Here is a 22,583-nt window from a genome sequence, read left to right as displayed (position 1 = left end):
TCTCAGTGCCCCCTCCATGGTGTTATATATTCTCAGTGCCCCCCCCATGGTGTGATATAATATACTCAGCCACTCCCTCCCCATGTTGTGATATAATATTCTCAGTGCCCCCACATGGTGTGATATAATATTCTCAGTGCCCCACCCATGGTGTGATATAATATTCTCAGTGCCACCCCATGGTGTGATATAATATTCTCAGTGCCCCCCCATGGTGTGATATAATATTCTGAGTGCTCCCCACCATGGTGTGATATCATATTCTCAGTGCCCCCCCTCCCCATGGTGTGATATAATATTCTCAGTACCCCCCCATGATGTGATATAATATTCTCAGTGCCCCCCGCATGCTGTGATATAATATTCTCAGTGCCCCCCCCATGGTGTGATATAATATTCTTAGTGACCCTCCCCATGGCGTGATATAATATTCTCAGTGCCCCCCACATTACGTGATATAATATTCTCAGTGCCCCCCCATGGTGTGATATAATATTCTCAGTGCCCCCCCATGACGTGATATAATATTCTCAGTGCCCTCCCCATGGTGTGATATAATATTCTCAGTGCCCCCCCATTACGTGATCTAATATTCTCAGTGCCCCCCCCCGTGATGTTATATAATATTCTCAGTGCCCTCCCCATGGTGTGATATAATATTCTCAGTGCCCCCCCATTACGTGATCTAATATTCTCAGTGCCCCCCCATGACGTGATATAATATTCTCAGTGCCCTCCCCATGGTGTGATATAATATTCTCAGTGCCCGCCCATTACGTGATCTAATATTCTCAGTGCCCCCCCCGTGATGTTATATAATATTCTCAGTGCCCTTCCCATGGGGTGATATAATATTCTCAGTGCCCCCCCATGGTGTGATATAATATTCTCAGTGCCCCCCCCATGGTGTGATATAATATTCTCAGTGCCACCCCATGGTGTGATATAATATTCTCAGTGCCCCCCCATGGTGTGATATAATATTCTGAGTGCTCCCCCCCATGGTGTGACATAATATTCTCAGTGCCTCCCCCCGTGATGTTATATAATATTCTCAGTGCCCTCCCCATGGTGTGATATAATATTCTCAGTGCTCCCCCATGGTGTTCTATAATATTCTCAGTGCCCCCCATATTACGTGATATAATATTCTCAGTGCCCCCCATGGTGTTATATAATAGTCTCAGTGCCCGCCCCATGAAGTGATATAATATTCTCAGTGCCCCCCACATTACGTGAGATAATATTCTCAGTGCCCCCGCCATGGTGTCATATAATATTCTCAGTGCCCTCCCCATGGTGTGATATAATATTCTCAGTGCCCCCTCCATGGTGTTATATAATATTCTCAGTACCCCACCATGACGTGAAATAATATTCTCAGTGCCCCCCCTCCATGGTGTGATATAATATTGTCAGTGCCCCCCCCATGGTGTGATATAATATTCTTAGTGTGCCTCCCATGGTGTGATATAATATTCTCAGTGCCCCCCACATTACATGATATAATATTCTCAGTGCCGCCCCCATGGTGTGATATAATATTCCTAGTGCCCCCCCATGACGTGATATAATATTCTCAGTGCCCCCTCCATGGTGTGATATAATATTCTCAGTGCCCCACCATGGTGTGATATAATATTCTCAGCCCCCCCCTCCCCATGTTGTGATATAATATTCTCAGTGCCCCCCCATGGTGTGATATAATATTCTCAGTGCACCCCCCCATGGTGTGATATAATATTCTCAGTGCCACCCCATGGTGTGATATAATATTCTCAGTGACCCCCATGGTGTGATTATAATATTCTGAGTGCTCCCCCCCATGGTGTGATATAATATTCTCAGTGCCCCCCCCTCCCCATGGTGTGATATAATATTCTCAGTACCCCCCCAATGACGTGATATAATTGCCCACCCCCCCATGCTGTGATATAATATTCTTAGTGCCCCTCCCCATGGTGTGATATAATATTCTCAGTGCCCCCCATATTACGTGATATAATATTCTCAGTGCCCCCTCCATGGTGTGATATAATATTCTCAGTGCCCCCCCATGGCGTGATATAATATTCTCAGTACCCCTCCCCATGGTATGATGTAATATTCTCAGTGCCCTCCCCATGGTGTGATATAATATTCTCAGTGCCCCCCCATGGTGTGATATAATATTCTCAGTGCCCTACCCATGGTGTGATATAATATTCTCAGTGCCCCTCCCCAGGGTGTGATTTAATATTCTCAGTGCCCCGCCATTTTGTGATTTAATATTCTCAGTGCCCCCCCCATGCTGTGATATAATATTCTCAGTACCCCTCCCCATGGTGTGATATAATATTCTCTGTGCCCCCCCCCCATGGTGTGATATAATATTCTCAGTGGCCCCCCCATGGTGTGATATAATATTCTCAGTGCCCTCCCATTGTGTGACATAATATTCTCAGTGCCCCCCCCATGGTGTGATATAATATTCTCAGTGCCCCCCCCAATGGTGTGATATAATATTCTCAGTGCCCCCCCATGACGTGATATAATATTCTCAGTGCTCTCCCCATGATGTGATATAATATTCTCAGTGCCCCCCCCCATGGTGTGATATGATCTCAGTGCCCCCGCCTTGACGTGATATAATATTCTCAGTGCCCTCCCCATGGTTTGATATAATATTCTCAGTGCCCCCCCCATGGTGTGATATAATATTCTCAGTGACCCACCATGGTGTGATATAATATTCTCAGTGCTCCCCCCCATGGTGTGATATAATATTCTCAGTGCCCCCCCATGTTGTGATATAATATTCTCAGTGCCCCCCCCCTGGTGTGATATAATATTCTCAGTGCTCCCCCCCATGGTGTGATATAATATTCTCAGTGCACCCCCCCATGGTGTGATATAATATTCTTAGTGCCCCCCATGGTGTGATATAATATTCTCAGTGCCCCCACTGATGGTATGATATAATATTCTCAGTGCCCCCCATGGTGTGATATAATATTCTCAGTGCCCCCCCCATGGTGTGATATAATATTCTCAGTGACCCCACCATGATGTGATATAATATTCTCAGTGCCCCCCCATGTTGTGTTTTAATATTCTCAGTGACCCCCCTCCCCATGGTGTGATATATTATTCTCAGTGCCCCCCATGACGTGATATCATATTTTCAGTGCCCCCCCCATGGTGTGATATAATATTCTCAGTGCCCCCCCCCCATGGTGTGATATAATATTCTCAGTGCCCCCGCCTTGACGTGATATAATATTCTCAGTGCCCTCCCCATGGTTTGATATAATATTCTCAGAGCCCCCCCCATGGTGTGATATAATATTCTCACTGCACCGCCCCATGGTGTGATATAATATTCTCAGTGCCCCCCCCCCATGGTGTGATATAATATTCTCAGTGCCCTCCCAATGACGTGATTTAATATTCTCAGTGCCCCCCACATTACGTCAGATAATATTCTCACTGCACCGCCCCATGGTGTGATATAATATTCTCAGTGCCCCCCCCATGGTATTATATAAAATTCGCAGTGCCCTCCCAATGACGTGATATAATATTCTCAGTGCCCCGTCCATGGTGTGATATAATATTCTCAGTGCCCCCCCACCATGCTGTGATATAATATTCTCAGTGCCCCCCCATGCTGTGATATAATATTCTCAGTGCCCTCCATGGTGTGATATAATATTCTCCGTGCCCCCCCCATGGTGTGATATAATATTCTCAGTGCCCCCCCCATGGTGTGATATAATATTCTCAGTGCCACCCCATGGTGTGATATAATATTCTCAGTGCCCCCCCCATGGTGTGATATAATATTCTCAGTGCCCCCCCATTGTGTGATATAATATTCTGAGTGCTCCCCCCATGGTGTGATATAATATTCTCAGTGCCCCCCCTCCCCATGGTGTGATACAATATTCTCAGTACCCCCCCATGACGTGATATAATATTGTCAGTGCCCCCCCCCATGGTGTGATATAATATTCTTAGTGTGCCTCCCCATGGTGTGATATAATATTCTCAGTGCCCCCCACATTACATGATATAATATTCTCAGTGCCCCCCCATGGTGTGATATAATATACTCAGCCACTCCCTCCCCATGTTGTGATATAATATTCTCAGTGCCCCCCCATGGTGTGATATAATATTCTCAGTGCCCCCCCCATGGTGTGATATAATATTCTCAGTGCCCCCCCCATTGTGTGATATAATATTCTGAGTGCTCCCCCCATGGTGTGATATAATATTCTCAGTGCCCCCCTCCCCATGGTGTGATACAATATTCTCAGTACTCCCCCATGACGTGATATAATATTCTCAGTGCCCCCCCTCCATAGTGTGATATAATATTGTCAGTGCGCCCCCCCCCCATGGTGTGATATAATATTCTCAGTGCCCTCCCCATGGTGTGATATAATATTCTCAGTGCCCCCTCCATGGTGTGATATAATATTCTCAGTGCCCCCCCATGGTGTGATATAATATTCTCAGTGCCCCCCCCATGGTGTGATATAATATTCTCAGTGCCCCCCACATGATGTGATATAATATTCTCAGTACCCCACCATGACGTGAAATAATATTCTCAGTGCCCCCCCTCCATGTTGTGATATAATATTCTCAGGGACCCCCTAACCATGCTGTGATATAATATTCTCAGTGCCCCCCCACCATGCTGTGATATAATATTCTCAGTGCCACCCCATGCTGTGATATAATATTGTTAGTGCCCTCCATGGTGTGATATAATATTCTCCGTGCCCCCCCCCATGGTGTGATATAATATTCTCAGTGCCCCCCCATGGTGTGACATAATATTCTCAGTGCCCCCCCCATGGTGTGATATAATATTCTCAGTGCCACCCCATGGTGTGATATAATATTCTCAGTGCCCCCCCATGGTGTGATATAATATTCTGAGTGCTCCCCCCCCATGGTGTGATATAATATTCTCAGTGCCCCCCCCTCCCCATGGTGTGATATAATATTCTCAGTACCCCCCGTGACGTGATATAATATTCTCAGTGCCCCCCTCATTGTGTGATATAATATTCTCAGTGCCCCCCCCATGGTGTGATATAATATTCTTAGTGCCCCTCCCCATGGTGTGATATAATATTCTCAGTGCCCCCCACATTACGTGATATAATATTCTCAGTGCCCCCCCCCATGGTGTGATATAATATTCTCAGTGCCCCCCCATGACGTGATATAATATTCTCAGTGCCCTCCCCATGGTGTGATATAATATTCTCAGTGCCCCCCCATTACGTGATCTAATATTCTCAGTGCCCCCCCCCGTGATGTTATATAATATTCTCAGTGCCCTTCCCATGGGGTGATATAATATTCTCAGTGCCCCCCATGGTGTGATATAATATTCTCAGTGCCCCCCCCCCCCCCCATGGTGTGATATAATATTCTCAGTGCCACCCCATGGTGTGATATAATATTCTGAGTGCTCCCCCCCATGGTGTGACATAATATTCTCAGTGCCTCCCCCCGTGATGTTATATAATATTCTCAGTGCCCTCCCCATGGTGTGATATAATATTCTCAGTGCCCCCCCATGGTGTTCTATAATATTCTCAGTGCCCCCCACATTACGTGATATAATATTCTCAGTGCCCCCCATGGTGTTATATAATAGTCTCAGTGCCCGCCCCATGAAGTGATATAATATTCTCAGTGTCCCCCACATTACGTGAGATAATATTCTCAGTGCCCCCGCCATGGTGTCATATAATATTCTCAGTGCCCTCCCCATGGTGTGATATAATATTCCCAGTGCCCCCTCCATGGTGTTATATAATATTCTCAGTACCCCACCATGACGTGAAATAATATTCTCAGTGCTCCCCCTCCATGGTGTGATATAATATTGTCAGTGCCCCCCCCATGGTGTGATATAATATTCTTAGTGTGCCTCCCCATGGTGTGATATAATATTCTCAGTGCCCCCCACATGGTGTGATATAATATTCTCAGTGCCCCCCCATGACGTGATATAATATTCTCAGTGCCCTCCCCATGGTGTGATATAATATTCTCAGTGCCCCCCCATTACGTGATCTAATATTCTCAGTGCCCCCCCCCGTGATGTTATATAATATTCTCAGTGCCCTTCCCATGGGGTGATATAATATTCTCAGTGCCCCCCCCATGGTGTGATATAATATTCTCAGTGCCCCCCCCATGGTGTGATATAATATTCTCAGTGCCACCCCATGGTGTGATATAATATTCGCAGTGCCCCCCCATGGTGTGATATAATATTCTGAGTGCTCCCCCCCATGGTGTGACATAATATTCTCAGTGCCTCCCCCCGTGATGTTATATAATATTCTCAGTGCCCTCCCCATGGTGTGATATAATATTCTCAGTGCCCCCCCATGGTGTTCTATAATATTCTCAGTGCCCCCCACATTACGTGATATAATATTCTCAGTGCCCCCCATGGTGTTATATAATAGTCTCAGTGCCCGCCCCATGAAGTGATATAATATTCTCAGTGCCCCCCACATTACGTGAGATAATATTCTCAGTGCCCCCGCCAAGGTGTCATATAATATTCTCAGTGCCCTCCCCATGGTGTGATATAATATTCTCAGTGCCCCCTCCATGGTGTTATATAATATTCTCAGTACCCCACCATGACGTGAAATAATATTCTCAGTGCCCCCCCTCCATGGTGTGATATAATATTGTCAGTGCCCCCCCCATGGTGTGATATAATATTCTTAGTGTGCCTCCCCATGGTGTGATATAATATTCTCAGTGCCCCCCACATGGTGTGATATAATATTCTCAGTGCCCCCCCATGACGTGATATAATATTCTCAGTGCCCTCCCCATGGTGTGATATAATATTCTCAGTGCCCCCCCATTACGTGATCTAATATTCTCAGTGCCCCCCCCCGTGATGTTATATAATATTCTCAGTGCCCTTCCCATGGGGTGATATAATATTCTCAGTGCCCCCCATGGTGTGATATAATATTCTCAGTGCCCCCCCCCATGGTGTGATATAATATTCTCAGTGCCACCCCATGGTGTGATATAATATTCTGAGTGCTCCCCCCCATGGTGTGACATAATATTCTCAGTGCCTCCCCCCGTGATGTTATATAATATTCTCAGTGCCCTCCCCATGGTGTGATATAATATTCTCAGTGCCCCCCCATGGTGTTCTATAATATTCTCAGTGCCCCCCACATTACGTGATATAATATTCTCAGTGCCCCCCATGGTGTTATATAATAGTCTCAGTGCCCGCCCCATGAAGTGATATAATATTCTCAGTGTCCCCCACATTACGTGAGATAATATTCTCAGTGCCCCCGCCATGGTGTCATATAATATTCTCAGTGCCCTCCCCATGGTGTGATATAATATTCCCAGTGCCCCCTCCATGGTGTTATATAATATTCTCAGTACCCCACCATGACGTGAAATAATATTCTCAGTGCCCCCCCTCCATGGTGTGATATAATATTGTCAGTGCCCCCCCCATGGTGTGATATAATATTCTTAGTGTGCCTCCCCATGGTGTGATATAATATTCTCAGTGCCCCCCACATGGTGTGATATAATATTCTCAGTGCCCCCCCATGACGTGATATAATATTCTCAGTGCCCTCCCCATGGTGTGATATAATATTCTCAGTGCCCCCCCATTACGTGATCTAATATTCTCAGTGCCCCCCCCCGTGATGTTATATAATATTCTCAGTGCCCTTCCCATGGGGTGATATAATATTCTCAGTGCCCCCCCCATGGTGTGATATAATATTCTCAGTGCCCCCCCCATGGTGTGATATAATATTCTCAGTGCCACCCCATGGTGTGATATAATATTCGCAGTGCCCCCCCATGGTGTGATATAATATTCTGAGTGCTCCCCCCCATGGTGTGACATAATATTCTCAGTGCCTCCCCCCGTGATGTTATATAATATTCTCAGTGCCCTCCCCATGGTGTGATATAATATTCTCAGTGCCCCCCCATGGTGTTCTATAATATTCTCAGTGCCCCCCACATTACGTGATATAATATTCTCAGTGCCCCCCATGGTGTTATATAATAGTCTCAGTGCCCGCCCCATGAAGTGATATAATATTCTCAGTGCCCCCCACATTACGTGAGATAATATTCTCAGTGCCCCTGCCAAGGTGTCATATAATATTCTCAGTGCCCTCCCCATGGTGTGATATAATATTCTCAGTGCCCCCTCCATGGTGTTATATAATATTCTCAGTACCCCACCATGACGTGAAATAATAATCTCAGTGCCCCCCCTCCATGGTGTGATATAATATTGTCAGTGCCCCCCCCATGGTGTGATATAATATTCTTAGTGTGCCTCCCCATGGTGTGATATAATATTCTCAGTGCCCCCCACATGGTGTGATATAATATTCTCAGTGCCCCCCCATGACGTGATATAATATTCTCAGTGCCCTCCCCATGGTGTGATATAATATTCTCAGTGCCCCCCCATTACGTGATCTAATATTCTCAGTGCCCCCCCCCGTGATGTTATATAATATTCTCAGTGCCCTTCCCATGGGGTGATATAATATTCTCAGTGCCCCCCATGGTGTGATATAATATTCTCAGTGCCCCCCCCCATGGTGTGATATAATATTCTCAGTGCCACCCCATGGTGTGATATAATATTCTGAGTGCTCCCCCCCATGGTGTGACATAATATTCTCAGTGCCTCCCCCCGTGATGTTATATAATATTCTCAGTGCCCTCCCCATGGTGTGATATAATATTCTCAGTGCCCCCCCATGGTGTTCTATAATATTCTCAGTGCCCCCCACATTACGTGATATAATATTCTCAGTGCCCCCCATGGTGTTATATAATAGTCTCAGTGCCCGCCCCATGAAGTGATATAATATTCTCAGTGTCCCCCACATTACGTGAGATAATATTCTCAGTGCCCCCGCCATGGTGTCATATAATATTCTCAGTGCCCTCCCCATGGTGTGATATAATATTCCCAGTGCCCCCTCCATGGTGTTATATAATATTCTCAGTACCCCACCATGACGTGAAATAATATTCTCAGTGCCCCCCCTCCATGGTGTGATATAATATTGTCAGTGCCCCCCCCATGGTGTGATATAATATTCCTAGTGTGCCTCCCCATGGTGTGATATAATATTCTCAGTGCCCCCCACATGGTGTGATATAATATTCTCAGTGCCCCCCCATGACGTGATATAATATTCTCAGTGCCCTCCCCATGGTGTGATATAATATTCTCAGTGCCCCCCCATTACGTGATCTAATATTCTCAGTGCCCCCCCCGTGATGTTATATAATATTCTCAGTGCCCTTCCCATGGGGTGATATAATATTCTCAGTGCCCCCCCATGGTGTGATATAATATTCTCAGTGCCCCCCCCATGGTGTGATATAATATTCTCAGTGCCACCCCATGGTGTGATATAATATTCGCAGTGCCCCCCCATGGTGTGATATAATATTCTGAGTGCTCCCCCCCATGGTGTGACATAATATTCTCAGTGCCTCCCCCCGTGATGTTATATAATATTCTCAGTGCCCTCCCCATGGTGTGATATAATATTCTCAGTGCCCCCCCATGGTGTTCTATAATATTCTCAGTGCCCCCCACATTACGTGATATAATATTCTCAGTGCCCCCCATGGTGTTATATAATAGTCTCAGTGCCCGCCCCATGAAGTGATATAATATTCTCAGTGCCCCCCACATTACGTGAGATAATATTCTCAGTGCCCCCGCCAAGGTGTCATATAATATTCTCAGTGCCCTCCCCATGGTGTGATATAATATTCTCAGTGCCCCCCCTCCATGGTGTGATATAATATTGTCAGTGCCCCCCCCATGGTGTGATATAATATTCTTAGTGTGCCTCCCCATGGTGTGATATAATATTCTCAGTGCCCCCCACATGGTGTGATATAATATTCTCAGTGCCCCCCCATGACGTGATATAATATTCTCAGTGCCCTCCCCATGGTGTGATATAATATTCTCAGTGCCCCCCCATTACGTGATCTAATATTCTCAGTGCCCCCCCCCGTGATGTTATATAATATTCTCAGTGCCCTTCCCATGGGGTGATATAATATTCTCAGTGCCCCCCCCATGGTGTGATATAATATTCTTAGTGCCCCCCTCATGGTGTGATATAATATTCTCAGTGCCACCCCATGGTGTGATATAATATTCGCAGTGCCCCCCCATGGTGTGATATAATATTCTGAGTGCTCCCCCCCATGGTGTGACATAATATTCTCAGTGCCTCCCCCCGTGATGTTATATAATATTCTCAGTGCCCTCCCCATGGTGTGATATAATATTCTCAGTGCCCCCCCATGGTGTTCTATAATATTCTCAGTGCCCCCCACATTACGTGATATAATATTCTCAGTGCCCCCCATGGTGTTATATAATAGTCTCAGTGCCCGCCCCATGAAGTGATATAATATTCTCAGTGCCCCCCACATTACGTGAGATAATATTCTCAGTGCCCCCGCCAAGGTGTCATATAATATTCTCAGTGCCCTCCCCATGGTGTGATATAATATTCTCAGTGCCACCTCCATGGTGTTATATAATATTCTCAGTACCCCACCATGACGTGAAATAATATTCTCAGTGCCCCACCTCCATGGTGTGATATAATATTGTCAGTGCCCCCCCCATGGTGTGATATAATATTCTTAGTGTGCCTCCCCATGGTGTGATATAATATTCTCAGTGCCCCCCACATTACATGATATAATATTCTCAGTGCCGCCCCCATGGTGTGATATAATATTCTCAGTGCCCCCCCATGACGTGATATAATATTCTCAGTGCCCCCTCCATGGTGTTATATATTCTCAGTGCCCCCACCATGGTGTGATATAATATTCTCAGCCCCCCCCTCCCCATGTTGTGATATAATATTCTCAGTGCCCCCCAATGGTGTGATATAATATTCTCAGTGCCCCCCACATGGTGTGATATAATATTCTCAGTTCCACCCCATGGTGTGATATAATATTCTCAGTGCCCCCCCATGGTGTGATTATAATATTCTGAGTGCTCCCCCCCATGGTGTGATATAATATTCTCAGTGCCACCCCCCTCCCCATGGTGTGATATAATATTCTCAGTACCCCCCCAATGACGTGATATAATTGCCCACCCCCCCATGCTGTGATATAATATTCTTAGTGCCCCTCCCCATGGTGTGATATAATATTCTCAGTGCCCCCCATATTACGTGATATAATATTCTCAGTGCCCCCTCCATGGTGTGATATAATATTCTCAGTGCCCCCCCATGGTGTGATATAATATTCTCAGTACCCCTCCCCATGGTGTGATGTAATATTCTCAGTGCCCTCCCCATTGTGTGATATAATATTCTCAGTGCCCCCCCATGGTGTGATATAATATTCTCAGTGCACCGCCCCATGTTGTGATATAATATTCTCAGTGCCCCCCCCCCATGGTGTGATATAATATTCTCAGTGACCCACCATGGTGTGATATAATATTCTCAGTGCTCCCCCCCCATGGTGTGATATAATATTCTCAGTGCCCTCCCCATGTTGTGCTATAATATTCTCAGTGCCCCCCCCCATGGTGTGATATAATATTCTCAGTGCTCCCCCCCATGGTGTGATATAATATTCTCAGTGCACCCCCCCATGGTGTGATATAATATTCTTAGTGCCCCCCATGGTGTGATATAATATTCTCAGTGCCCCCACTGATGGTATGATATAATATTCTCAGTGCCCCCCATGGTGTGATATAATATTCTCAGTGCCCCCCCCATGGTGTGATATAATATTCTCAGTCACCCCACCATGATGTGATATAAATTCTCAGTGCCCCCCACATGTTGTGTTTTAATATTCTCAGTGACCCCCCTCCCCATGGTATGATATAATATTCTCAGTGCCCCCCATGACGTGATATCATATTTTCAGTGCCCCCCCCATGGTGTGATATAATATTCTCAGTGCCTACGCCTTGACGTGATATAATATTCTCAGTGCCCTCCCCATGGTTTGATATAATATTCTCAGAGCCCCCCCCATGGTGTGATATAATATTCTCAGTGCACCGCCCCATGTTGTGATATAATATTCTCAGTGCCCCCCCCCCATGGTGTGATATAATATTCTCAGTGACCCACCATGGTGTGATATAATATTCTCAGTGCTCCCCCCCATGGTGTGATATAATATTCTCAGTGCCCCCCCCATGTTGTGATATAATATTCTCAGTGCCCCCCCCATGGTGTGATATAATATTCTCAGTGCTCCCCCCATCGTGTGATATAATAGTCTCAGTGCACCCCCCCATGGTGTGATATAATATTCTCAGTGCCCCCACTGATGGTATGATATAATATTCTCAGTGCCCCCCATGGTGTGATATAATATTCTCAGTGCCCCCCCCATGGTGTGATATAATATTCTTAGTGCCCCCCATGACGTGATATCATATTTTCAGTGCCCCCCCCATGGTGTGATATAATATTCTCAGTGCCCCCCCCCATGGTGTGATATAATATTCTCAGTGTCCCTCCCCTTCGTGTGATATAATATTCTCAGTGCCCCCCCCATTACCTGATATAATATTCTCAGTGCCACCCCCATGGTGTGACATAATATTCTCAGCGCCCCCCCATGAGGTGATATAATATTCTCAGTGCCCCCCCATGGTGTGATATAATATTCACAGTGCCCTCCCCATGGTGTGATATAATATTCTCAGTGCCCCCAAATGGTGTGATATAATATTCTCAGTGCTCCCCCCATGCTGTGATATAATATTCTCAGTGACCCCCTCTCTCCCCATGCTGTGATATAATATTCTCAGTGCCCCTCCCAGGGTGTGATATAATATTCTCAGTGACCCCCATGGTGTGATATAATATTCTCAGTGCCCCCCCCAATGTTTGATATAATATTCTCAGTACCCCACCATGACGTGAAATAATATTCTCAGTGCCCCTACTCCATGGTGTGATATAATATTCTCAGTCGCCCCCCCCTCCCCATGATGTGATATAATATTCTCAGTGCCCTCCCCATGATGTGATATAATATTCTCAGTGCAACCCCCCCCATGACGTGATATAATATTATCAGTGCCCCCAAATGACGTGATATAATATTCTCAGTGCCCCCCCAATGGTGTGATATAATATTCTCAGTCGCCCCCCCTCTCCATGGTGTGATATAATATTCTCAGTGCAACCCTCCCCATGACGTGATATAATATTCTCAGTGCCCTCCCCATGGTGTGATATAATATTCTCAGTGCCCCCCCCATGGTGTGATATAATATTCTCAGTGCCCTCCCCATGGTGTGCTATAATATTCTCAGTGCCCCCCCATGACGTGATATCATATTCTCGGTGCGCCCCCCAATGGTGTGATATAATATTCTCAGTGCCCCTCCCCATGGTGTGATATAATATTCTCAGTGCCCCCCCCATGGTGTGATATAATATTCTCAGTGCCCTCCCCATGGTGTGCTATAATATTCTCAGTGCCCCCCCATGACGTGATATAATATTCTCAGTGCCCCCCTCATGACGTGATTATAATATTCCCGGTGCCCCCCCAATGGTGTGATATAATATTCTCAGTGCCCCTCCCCATGGTGTGATATAATATTCTCAGTGTCCCTCCCCATGGTGTGATACAATATTCTCAGTGCCCCCCCATGACGTGATATAATATTCTCAGTGCCCCCCCCATGACGTGATATAATATTCTCAGTCCCCCCCATGGTGTGATATAATATTCTCAGTGCACCCCCCATGATGTGATATAATATTCTCAGATCTCCCCCCCATGGTGTGATATAATATTCTCAGTGCCCCCCCCATGGTGTGATATAATATTCTCAGTGCCCCCCCAATGGTGTGATATAATATTCTCAGTCGCCCCCCCCTCCCCATGGTGTGATATAATATTCTCAGTGCCCCCCCCATGGTGTGATATAATATTCTCAGTGCCCCCCCATGACGTGAAATAATATTCTCAGTGCCCCCCCTCCATGGTGTGATATAATATTCTCAGTCGCCCCCCCCTCCCCATGATGTGATATAATATTCTCAGTCGCCCCCCCCTCCCCATGATGTGATATAATATTCTCAGTGCCCTCCCCATGATGTGATATAATATTCTCAGTGCAACCCCCCCCATGACGTGATATAATATTATCAGTGCCCCCAAATGACGTGATATAATATTCTCAGTGCCCCCCCCATGGTGTGATATAATATTCTCAGTGCCCCTCCCTATGGTGTGATATAATATTCTCAGTGCCCCCTCCCATGGTGTGATATTATATTCTCAGTGCCCCCCCCATGGTGTGATACAATATTGTCAGTGCCCCCCCCATGACGTGATATAATATTCTCAGTGCCCTCCCCATGGTGTGATATAATATTCTCTGTGCACCCCCCATGACGTGATATAATATTCTCAGTGCCCCCCCCATGGTGTGATATAATATTCTCAGTGCCCTCCCCATGGTGTGCTATAATATTCTCAGTGCCCCCCCCATGACGTGATATCATATTCTCGGTGCCCCCCCAATGGTGTGATATAATATTCTCAGTGCCCCCCACCCCATGGTGTGATATAATATTATCAATGCCCCCCATGACGTGATATAATATTCTCAGTGCCCTCCCCATGGTGTGATATAATATTCTCAGTGCCCCTCCCCATGGTGTGATATAATATTCTCAGTGTCCCCCCCCATGGTGTGATACAATATTCTCAGTGCCCTCCCCATGGTGTGATATAATATTCTCAGTGCCCCCCCCACCATGGTGTGATATAATATTCTCAGTGCCCTCCCCATGGTGTGATATAATATTCTCAGTGCCCTCCGCATGGTGTGATACAATATTCTCAGTGCCCCCCCCCATGGTGTGATATAATATTCTCAGTGCCCTCCCCATGGTGTGATATAATATTATCAATGCCCCCTATGACGTGATATAATATTCTCAGTGCCCCCCCATGACGTGATATAATATTCTCAGTCCCCCCATTGGTGTAATATAATATTCTCAGTGCACCCCCCATGGTGTGATATAATATTCTCAGTGCCACTCCATGACGTGATATAATATTCTCAGTGCCCCCCCCATGGTGTGATATAATATTCTCAGTGCCCCTCCCCATGGTGTGATATAATATTCTCAGTGCCCCCCCATGACGTGATATAATAGTCTCAGTGCTCACCCCCACATGGTGTGATATAATATTCTCAGTGCCCCCCCCCCATGGTGTGATATAATATTCTCAGTGCCCCCCCCATGGTGTGATATAATATTCTCAGTGCCCCCCCCATGGTGTGATATAATATTCTCAGTGCCCCCCCCCATGGTGTGATATAATATTCTCAGTGCCCCCCCATGATATGATATAATATTCTCAGTGTCCCCCCCCATGCTGTGATATAATATCAGTGCCCCCCCCCCCCCCATGTCCCAATGGAGTGATATATTATTCTCAGTACACCCCCCACCCTGCCCATGGTGTGATATGATGGGCTGGAACTTGCTGTCTCCATGGAGATGCATTCTGATGCGTAATCCATCGGGAAGGCGCCGTAACCTCCGGGTTTCCGCGTACGCTTGCGCTCTGTCAAGCTGTTTCTCGACCGATTATCCGACCCAACTGGAAACACTATATTGCTGGTGCAGAGTTGGGTGATGTGCCCAACAACTGGCCAACAATTGCCCATAATTCCATCACAGCTGGTTAAAGTAGGCGATTGGAGGACCGGGTCCACATGATCCCAGGGATGGAACCCTCCATTGTTATTGGAGGACTAGGCACACGTGATCCCAGGAATGGAACCCTCCTTTGTTATTGGAGGACCGGGCCCACATGATCCCAGGGATGGAACCCTCCTTTGTTATTGGAGGACTAGGCACACGTGATCCCAGGGATGGAACCTTCCTTTGTTATTGGAGGACCGGGCCATGTGGTCCGAGGGACGCCACCGAACCACCTGCGTTGGTGGGATCCATGGACCTTTACTCGGATATCTATCTGGAGGCCCGAGACCAAAGCTCTCCGCAGTCTTGGTGCCTGGAAGTCGTTAGAATTTGTTTCACAGGTCCGAGGTGCCCTCTGGAGGTACGCCCCCGACTGCAATTTCTACCCCAGTATCTGTTCATGGTAATATATCTCCTCAGTAACCGTGACCTAATGGTTACTGCCACTATCAGCAGAGCAGAGTAGAGATTTGCGATTTTCTATTTTGCATGACCTGCACCAAACTCCACCGGTGGCTGAAGGAACAGAACTGCTGCTCAGCTACACGGACTGCTGGGGGGCCAGATTTGACCCTGGGTCTGTGCTCTGTTAGCCGTCACCCCACAGTGCCCATGGTTACCTCTGGTGAACACCGTGTGCGTTCGGAGATGGGGTAAGGAGCGGCCCAGGCTTGGCCGTGGTGGCAATCACTCTGCCGTCGCAGTGGAGGCGTGCCCAGAGTGTGAACATTTGGCCGTAGATTTGCCACTGCCATTGGAACCGGCTAGGAGTCAGAAACTTCAGGAGAGAGAAGGAAGGGAGAAAATGCTCTGACCCTCCCACCCACCAAGGGATTGAAGAGTTTGATGATAAATGTATACACGGGTTTTTTTCCAGATCTCAGATCACCGAAACATTTCATTGAGGCACACCGGCGGGAGCTGGTGGAAAGGGTTTCCGTTGTTGATCCTCTGGTGGAAATCTTGAAGCAGCGAGATGTTCTCAACCAGGAAGAATACGAGAAAATCCGAGCCGGAGACATACGAGCTGAGCAGGTCAGACGGTTACTGGATGCTGTCATCAATAAAGGAAGCAAAGCTATGGATGTTCTTCGAGAGGCACTGCGGGAACAAGACCCCTACCTCATGAAAGATCTTTCTCAATAAATAACCATCTAATTAAAGAGCAGGCTAGTTTTTTATACTGTAATGTTTGTACTATATTGTAAATAAAAGGACGAAAATAAAGACTTGCATTCATATAAGGATTTTTAGGACATCTGAACGTCCCAAAGTGCTTTACAGCTAATGAGGTACTTTTGAAGTATAGTCACTGTTGTAATGTGGGAAACACAACAGCCAATTTGAGCACATCAAGATCCCACAAACAATATTGTGATAATGACCAGATTATTTATTTATAGGTATTGGAGAGGGATAAATATTAGCCAGGACACTGGGGACACCTGCTCTTTTTCAAAATATTGCCATAGAGCACATAAATCTAGGCTAACACTCCAGTGCAGTCCTGAGGGAGTGCTGCACTGTCGGAGGTGCCGTCTTTCAGATGAGACGTTAAACCGAGGCCCTGTCTTCCCTCAGATGGACGTGAAAGATTCCATGGCACTATTTCGAAGAAGAGCAGGGGAGTTCTCCCCGGTCCTGGCTGATATTTATCCCTCAACCAACATCACTAAAAAAACAGATTATCTGGTCATTATTTCATTGCTATTTGAGGGAGCTTGCTGTGCACAAATTGACTGCTGCGTTACAGCAGCGACAACACTTCAAACGTTCTTCATTGGCTGGGAAGCACTTTGGGACATCCTGAGGATACTTCCATCGAAATATGTAAGCTAAAAATCACAAAACCAGCCCAGGGAGATTTCCCTGGATTTGCCGGGAGCCTTCACAGATTTCCATGGCATTCCCACCGAGGTTCCCCTGATGTAACTTCTGCGGAAGTTTACGGTGTAAAGGGCCATTTTACCTGGTTTCTGCTGATCTAGCATGCCCACGCCCCCACACCCGAAGGCACGGCCAGAGACGGAGAAAACCCCCGCGGATTGTTTGGAATATCAATGTCATCATCATCGTAGGCAGTCCCTCGGAATCGAGGAAGACTTGCTTCCACTCTTAACATGAGTTCTTAGATGGCTGAACAATCCAATACTCGAAACACAGTCTCTGTCACAGGTGGGACAGATAGTCGTTCAGGGTAAGGGAGGGTGGGACTGGTTTGCCTCACGCTCTTTCCGCTGCCTGCGCTTGGTTTCTGCATGCTCTCGGCGATGAGGTGCTCAGCACCCTCCCGGATTAACTTCCTCTACTTAGGGCAGTCTTTGGCCAGGTGTCAGTGGGAATGTTGCACTTTATCAGGGAGGCTTTGAGGGTGTCCTTGTAACGTTTCCACTGCTCACCTTTGGCTCGTTTGCCGTGAAGGAGTGCTTGCTTTGGGAGTCTCGTGTCTGGCATATCAATGTAGTACAGATTCTGTACCACTAGATGTCAGCGAGGGTGCTTTGTTTAGAAGCATTGCTGCGAAGGAGAGCAGTCAGCTACGTTGAAACTGACAGAAAACCCCACATCAGGGATGTGTGGCAACAGATTAAGTGATTAACTCTGCTGCAGTCACTCCGCCAGCAGTCAACAACCCAGCTTGATCATTAACCGTGGATCATTAACCTTTGGTTGAATCTTTGGTTGAATGGATGAATTGGGCAGGTAGCATTCCATCAGCCGTGGCTCAGTGGGTAGCACTCTCGCCTGGGTCAGTGGGTTGTGGGTTCAAGTCCCACTGCAGAGACATGAGCACATAATCCAGGCTGACAGTCCAGTGCAGTGCTGAGGGAGTGCTGCATTGTCAGAGGTGCTGTCTTTTAGCTGAGATGTTAAATCCAGTCCCTGCCCGCCCCCTCAGGTGGACACAAAAAATCCTATGTACACAAACACACACACACACCAATGATCTTGCTAGGGTGCGCGTGCATGGCCGCGCAGTAATCTGAGAGGTCCCGTGCAGGCCGCCCACCGGATTTTACAATGTAAATATTGCACATGCGCAGACATTTAAAGGGACCATGCATTAAAAGAGACAGGCCATACAGTAAAAATCATGGCTTAAAGGGAATATTGGAACATAGGAGCAGGAGTCGGCCATTCAAACCCTTCTGCCTTCCCCGCCATTCAATTAGATCATGGCTGATTTGTATCTTAATTCCATCTGCTCGTCTTCTTTCCGTAACCCTTACATAACAAAAAACTAGCTCTACTTTTCAGGTTATGCCTTCTTGTTCTGGGCTCCCCGACCAGCGGAAATAGTTTCTCTCGACCTACCCTATCAAATCCTTCATTCATCTCAAACACCTCAACTACATCATTCCTTAATCTTCTATATTCAAGGGAATGCAAGCATAGTCTACGCAGCTTGTTCTCATAATTTAACTCTTTTAGCCCCAGTCATCATCATCATAGGCAGTCCCTTGGAATCGAGGAAGACTTGCTTCCACTCTTAAAATGAGCCCTTAGTTGACTGTACAGTCCAATACGGGAATTACAGTCTCTGTCACAGGTGGGACAGACGTACCTCCCACCCCTTTGTAACGTACCTCCCACCCCTTTGTAACGTACCTCCCACCCCTTTGTAACGTACCTCCCACCCCTTTGTAACGTACCTCCCACTGTAACTGTAATGTACCTCCCACCCCTTTGTAACGTACCTCCCACTGTAACTGTAATGTACCTCCCACACCTTTGTAACGTACCTCCCACTGTAACTGTAATGTACCTCCCACCCCTTTGTAACGTACCTCCCACCCGTTTGTAACGTACCTCCCACTGTAACTGTAACGTACCTCCCACCCCTTTGTAACGTACCTCCCACTGTAACTGTAATGTACCTCCCACCCCTTTGTAACGTACCTCCCACTGTAACTGTAATGTACCTCCCACACCTTTGTAACGTACCTCCCACTGTAACTGTAACGTATCTCCCACCCCTTTGTAACGTACCTCCCACTGTAACTGTAACGTACCTCCCACCCCTTTGTAACGTACCTCCCACTGTAACTGTAATGTACCTCCCACCCCTTTGTAACGTACCTCCCACTGTAACTGTAACGTACCTCCCACTGTAACTGTAACGTACCTCCCACCCCTTTGTATTCCAGCCGTTTGAGATAAAGGCCAACATTCCATTAGCCTTTTAAAATTATACCTGGAGGAAAGGATGGGTGGGACAGGTTTGCCGCATGCTCTTTCCACTGCCTGCGCTTGATTTCTGCATGCACTCAGCGATGAGACTCGAGGTGCTCAGTGCCCTCCCGGATACACTTCCTCCACTTAGGGCGGTCTTTGGCCAGGGACTCCCAGGTGTCGGTGAGGATGTTGCACTTTTTCAGGCAGGCTTTGAGAGTGTCCCTGTAACGTTTCCGCTGCCTACCTTTGGCTTGTTTGCCGCGGTATCATTCTGGTGAACCTGCACTGCCCCCCTCCAATCCAATATATCCTTCCTGAGGAGCAGGGCCCAGAACTGGATGCAGAACTCCAGGTGGGGTCTCAGCAGAGATTTATACAACTGTAACGTACCTCCCACCCCTTTGTAACGTACCTCCTACTGTAACTGTAATGTACCTCCCACCCCTTTGTATTCCAGCCGTTTGAGATAAAGGCCAACATTCCATTAGCCTTTTAAAATTATACCTGGCCACCAGCTTTCACTGACTTCTGACCCCTGAATATCTCTGCTCCTTCCCAGCCTCTCTCCATTTAGAAAATATACTAATCTATCTTTCTTAAATTCAAAGTAGTTGACCTCACACCTCCACATGTTAAACAACATAAAACTTGCATTTATTTAGCGCCTTTAACACAGTAAAACATCCCAAGGTGCTTCACAGGAGCATTATCAGACAAAATTTGACACCGAGCCAAATAAGGAGATATTAGGGCAGGTGACTAAAGGCTTGGTCAAAGAGGTAGGTTTTAAAGAACGTCTTAAGGGAGAAGGGAAAAATAGAGAGGCGGAGAGGTTAGGGAGGGAATTCCAGTGCTTAGGGCCTTGGCAGCTGAAGGATCAGCCGCCGATGGTGGAGCGATTATAATCGGGGATGTGAGAGATGCCTGAATTGGAAGAGCGCAGAGATCTCGGAGCGTTGTAGATGTTGAAGGGGATTACAGAGATAGGGAGGGGCGAGACCACGGAGGGATTTGAACACAAGGATGAGAATTTTTCAATCGCGGTGTTGCTGGAGCCGGTAGGTGCAGAGGCTCCAAGCCCATTCCCACTCAGATCGCCTGTCTTTATAGAATCCATCTACTTTTCATTTGATTGATTTGAATGAAATGAGGTGGGTTTTATAATGGACGGGTTAATCCACTAGGTTTTCCAGTGAAGACAATAACCTACCCCTAGAATTCAAAGTCAGATCTTCCAATTGGGCATTGAATGCTTCACTGTTGTAGTTACTGACTATTCCAGCAGAGGGAGCTAAAGGGCAGCTCATCATGCATATTATGGAGGTAACTCAACTGTATCATAACGGGGAATTTATCCTTCAATTTTAATTACATGCAATGCAAATATTTAGAGAAACATTCTGTTAACATCATCAATTTCTTTACTAGGTTGTTCATGGGCATGAAGTAATTAATTTAAACCAGCCCGTCTCCCGACCCATATAACACTATTTCCCAATGTAGCAGATATCTGGGGTGCATTATACCCAAGCATATTTTTCAAACTCCGAAACTCCATGAAAAGTTACAATGGAACAACAATAATAGGTACTTAGTTATACAGAAAGTTATAATTGAGGACAGATAGCTTCGCTGACCCTGGCTCCTGTCATCAGCAAATCTATTTTCTCCTGAGCATCCACTGTTGCTTTATTTCGTGTACTTATACATTAGTTATTCTCTCATGACATGGCTTGTAGACAAAACTATTTAAAATGGGATTATTTTCCCTCTTGTAACTTTTTCTTTGTGTGTTTCCAAATCTCTATTTCTCTCTGTCTGCCTCTGTCTCCAATTTCTTTCTATTTCCTCCTTTTTAATCTTTACATTTCTTTTCCTTTCTTTTCTTTCATTTGTTTTCTTTTTCTTTGTTTTTTCTTTACCTCCTTATCTTTCTTTCCTTGGGCTATGGTGGGGGAGAGTTGTAGACAGAATTCCCGTTACTGATCACTGCCCCCTGTCATAAGAATGTAAGAAATAGGAGCAGGAGTCGGTCATTCAGCCCCTGGAGCCTGCTCCACCATTCAACAAGATCATGGCTGATTTGATCATGGACTCAGCTCCACTTTCCTGCACTGTCCCCATATCCCTTGATTCCCTTAATATCCAAACATCTAGCGATCTCTGTCTTGAATATACTCAACGACTGAGCCTCCATAGAATTCCAAAGATTCACCACCCTCTGAGTGAAGAAATTTCTCATCTCAGTCCTAAATGGCCGACCCCTTATTCTGAGACTGTGACCCCTGGTTCTAGATTCCCCAGCCAGGGAAAACATCCTCTCTGCATCTACCCTGTCAAGCCCTATAAGAATTTTGTATGAGATCACCTCTCATTCTTCTAAACTCCACGGAATATAGGCCTAACCTACTCAATCTCTCCTCGTAGGACAATCCCCCCATCCCAGGAATCAGTCTGGTGAACCTTCATTGCACTCCCTCTATGTCAAGTATATCCTTCCATAGGTAAGGAGACCAAAACTCTATACAATACTCCAGGTGTAGTCTCACCAGGGCCCTATATAATTGTAGTAAGATGACT

General features: G+C 46.4%; 1 protein-coding gene across 1 annotated transcript in view; it reads left to right on the top strand.

Annotated features, from left to right (window-relative positions):
• Positions 1-17,039, top strand: part of LOC139262688 (apoptosis-associated speck-like protein containing a CARD) — a 97,205-nt gene extending 80,166 nt beyond the window's left edge. Inside the window, exon 3 of the mRNA XM_070877840.1 lies at positions 16,705-17,039. Coding sequence (XP_070733941.1) covers positions 16,705-16,973 — 269 coding nt within the window. The 3' untranslated portion in view covers positions 16,974-17,039. The remainder of the gene's footprint in view (positions 1-16,704) is intronic.
• Positions 17,040-22,583: the final 5,544 nt, after the last annotated feature.

This window comes from Pristiophorus japonicus, chromosome 4 (assembly GCF_044704955.1).
Source record: "Pristiophorus japonicus isolate sPriJap1 chromosome 4, sPriJap1.hap1, whole genome shotgun sequence".
In the NCBI taxonomy this organism is placed as follows: domain Eukaryota; kingdom Metazoa; phylum Chordata; class Chondrichthyes; family Pristiophoridae; genus Pristiophorus; species Pristiophorus japonicus.
Note: the sequence above shows the minus strand (reverse complement) of the source record. Positions and strands in the feature narration are given on the sequence as shown.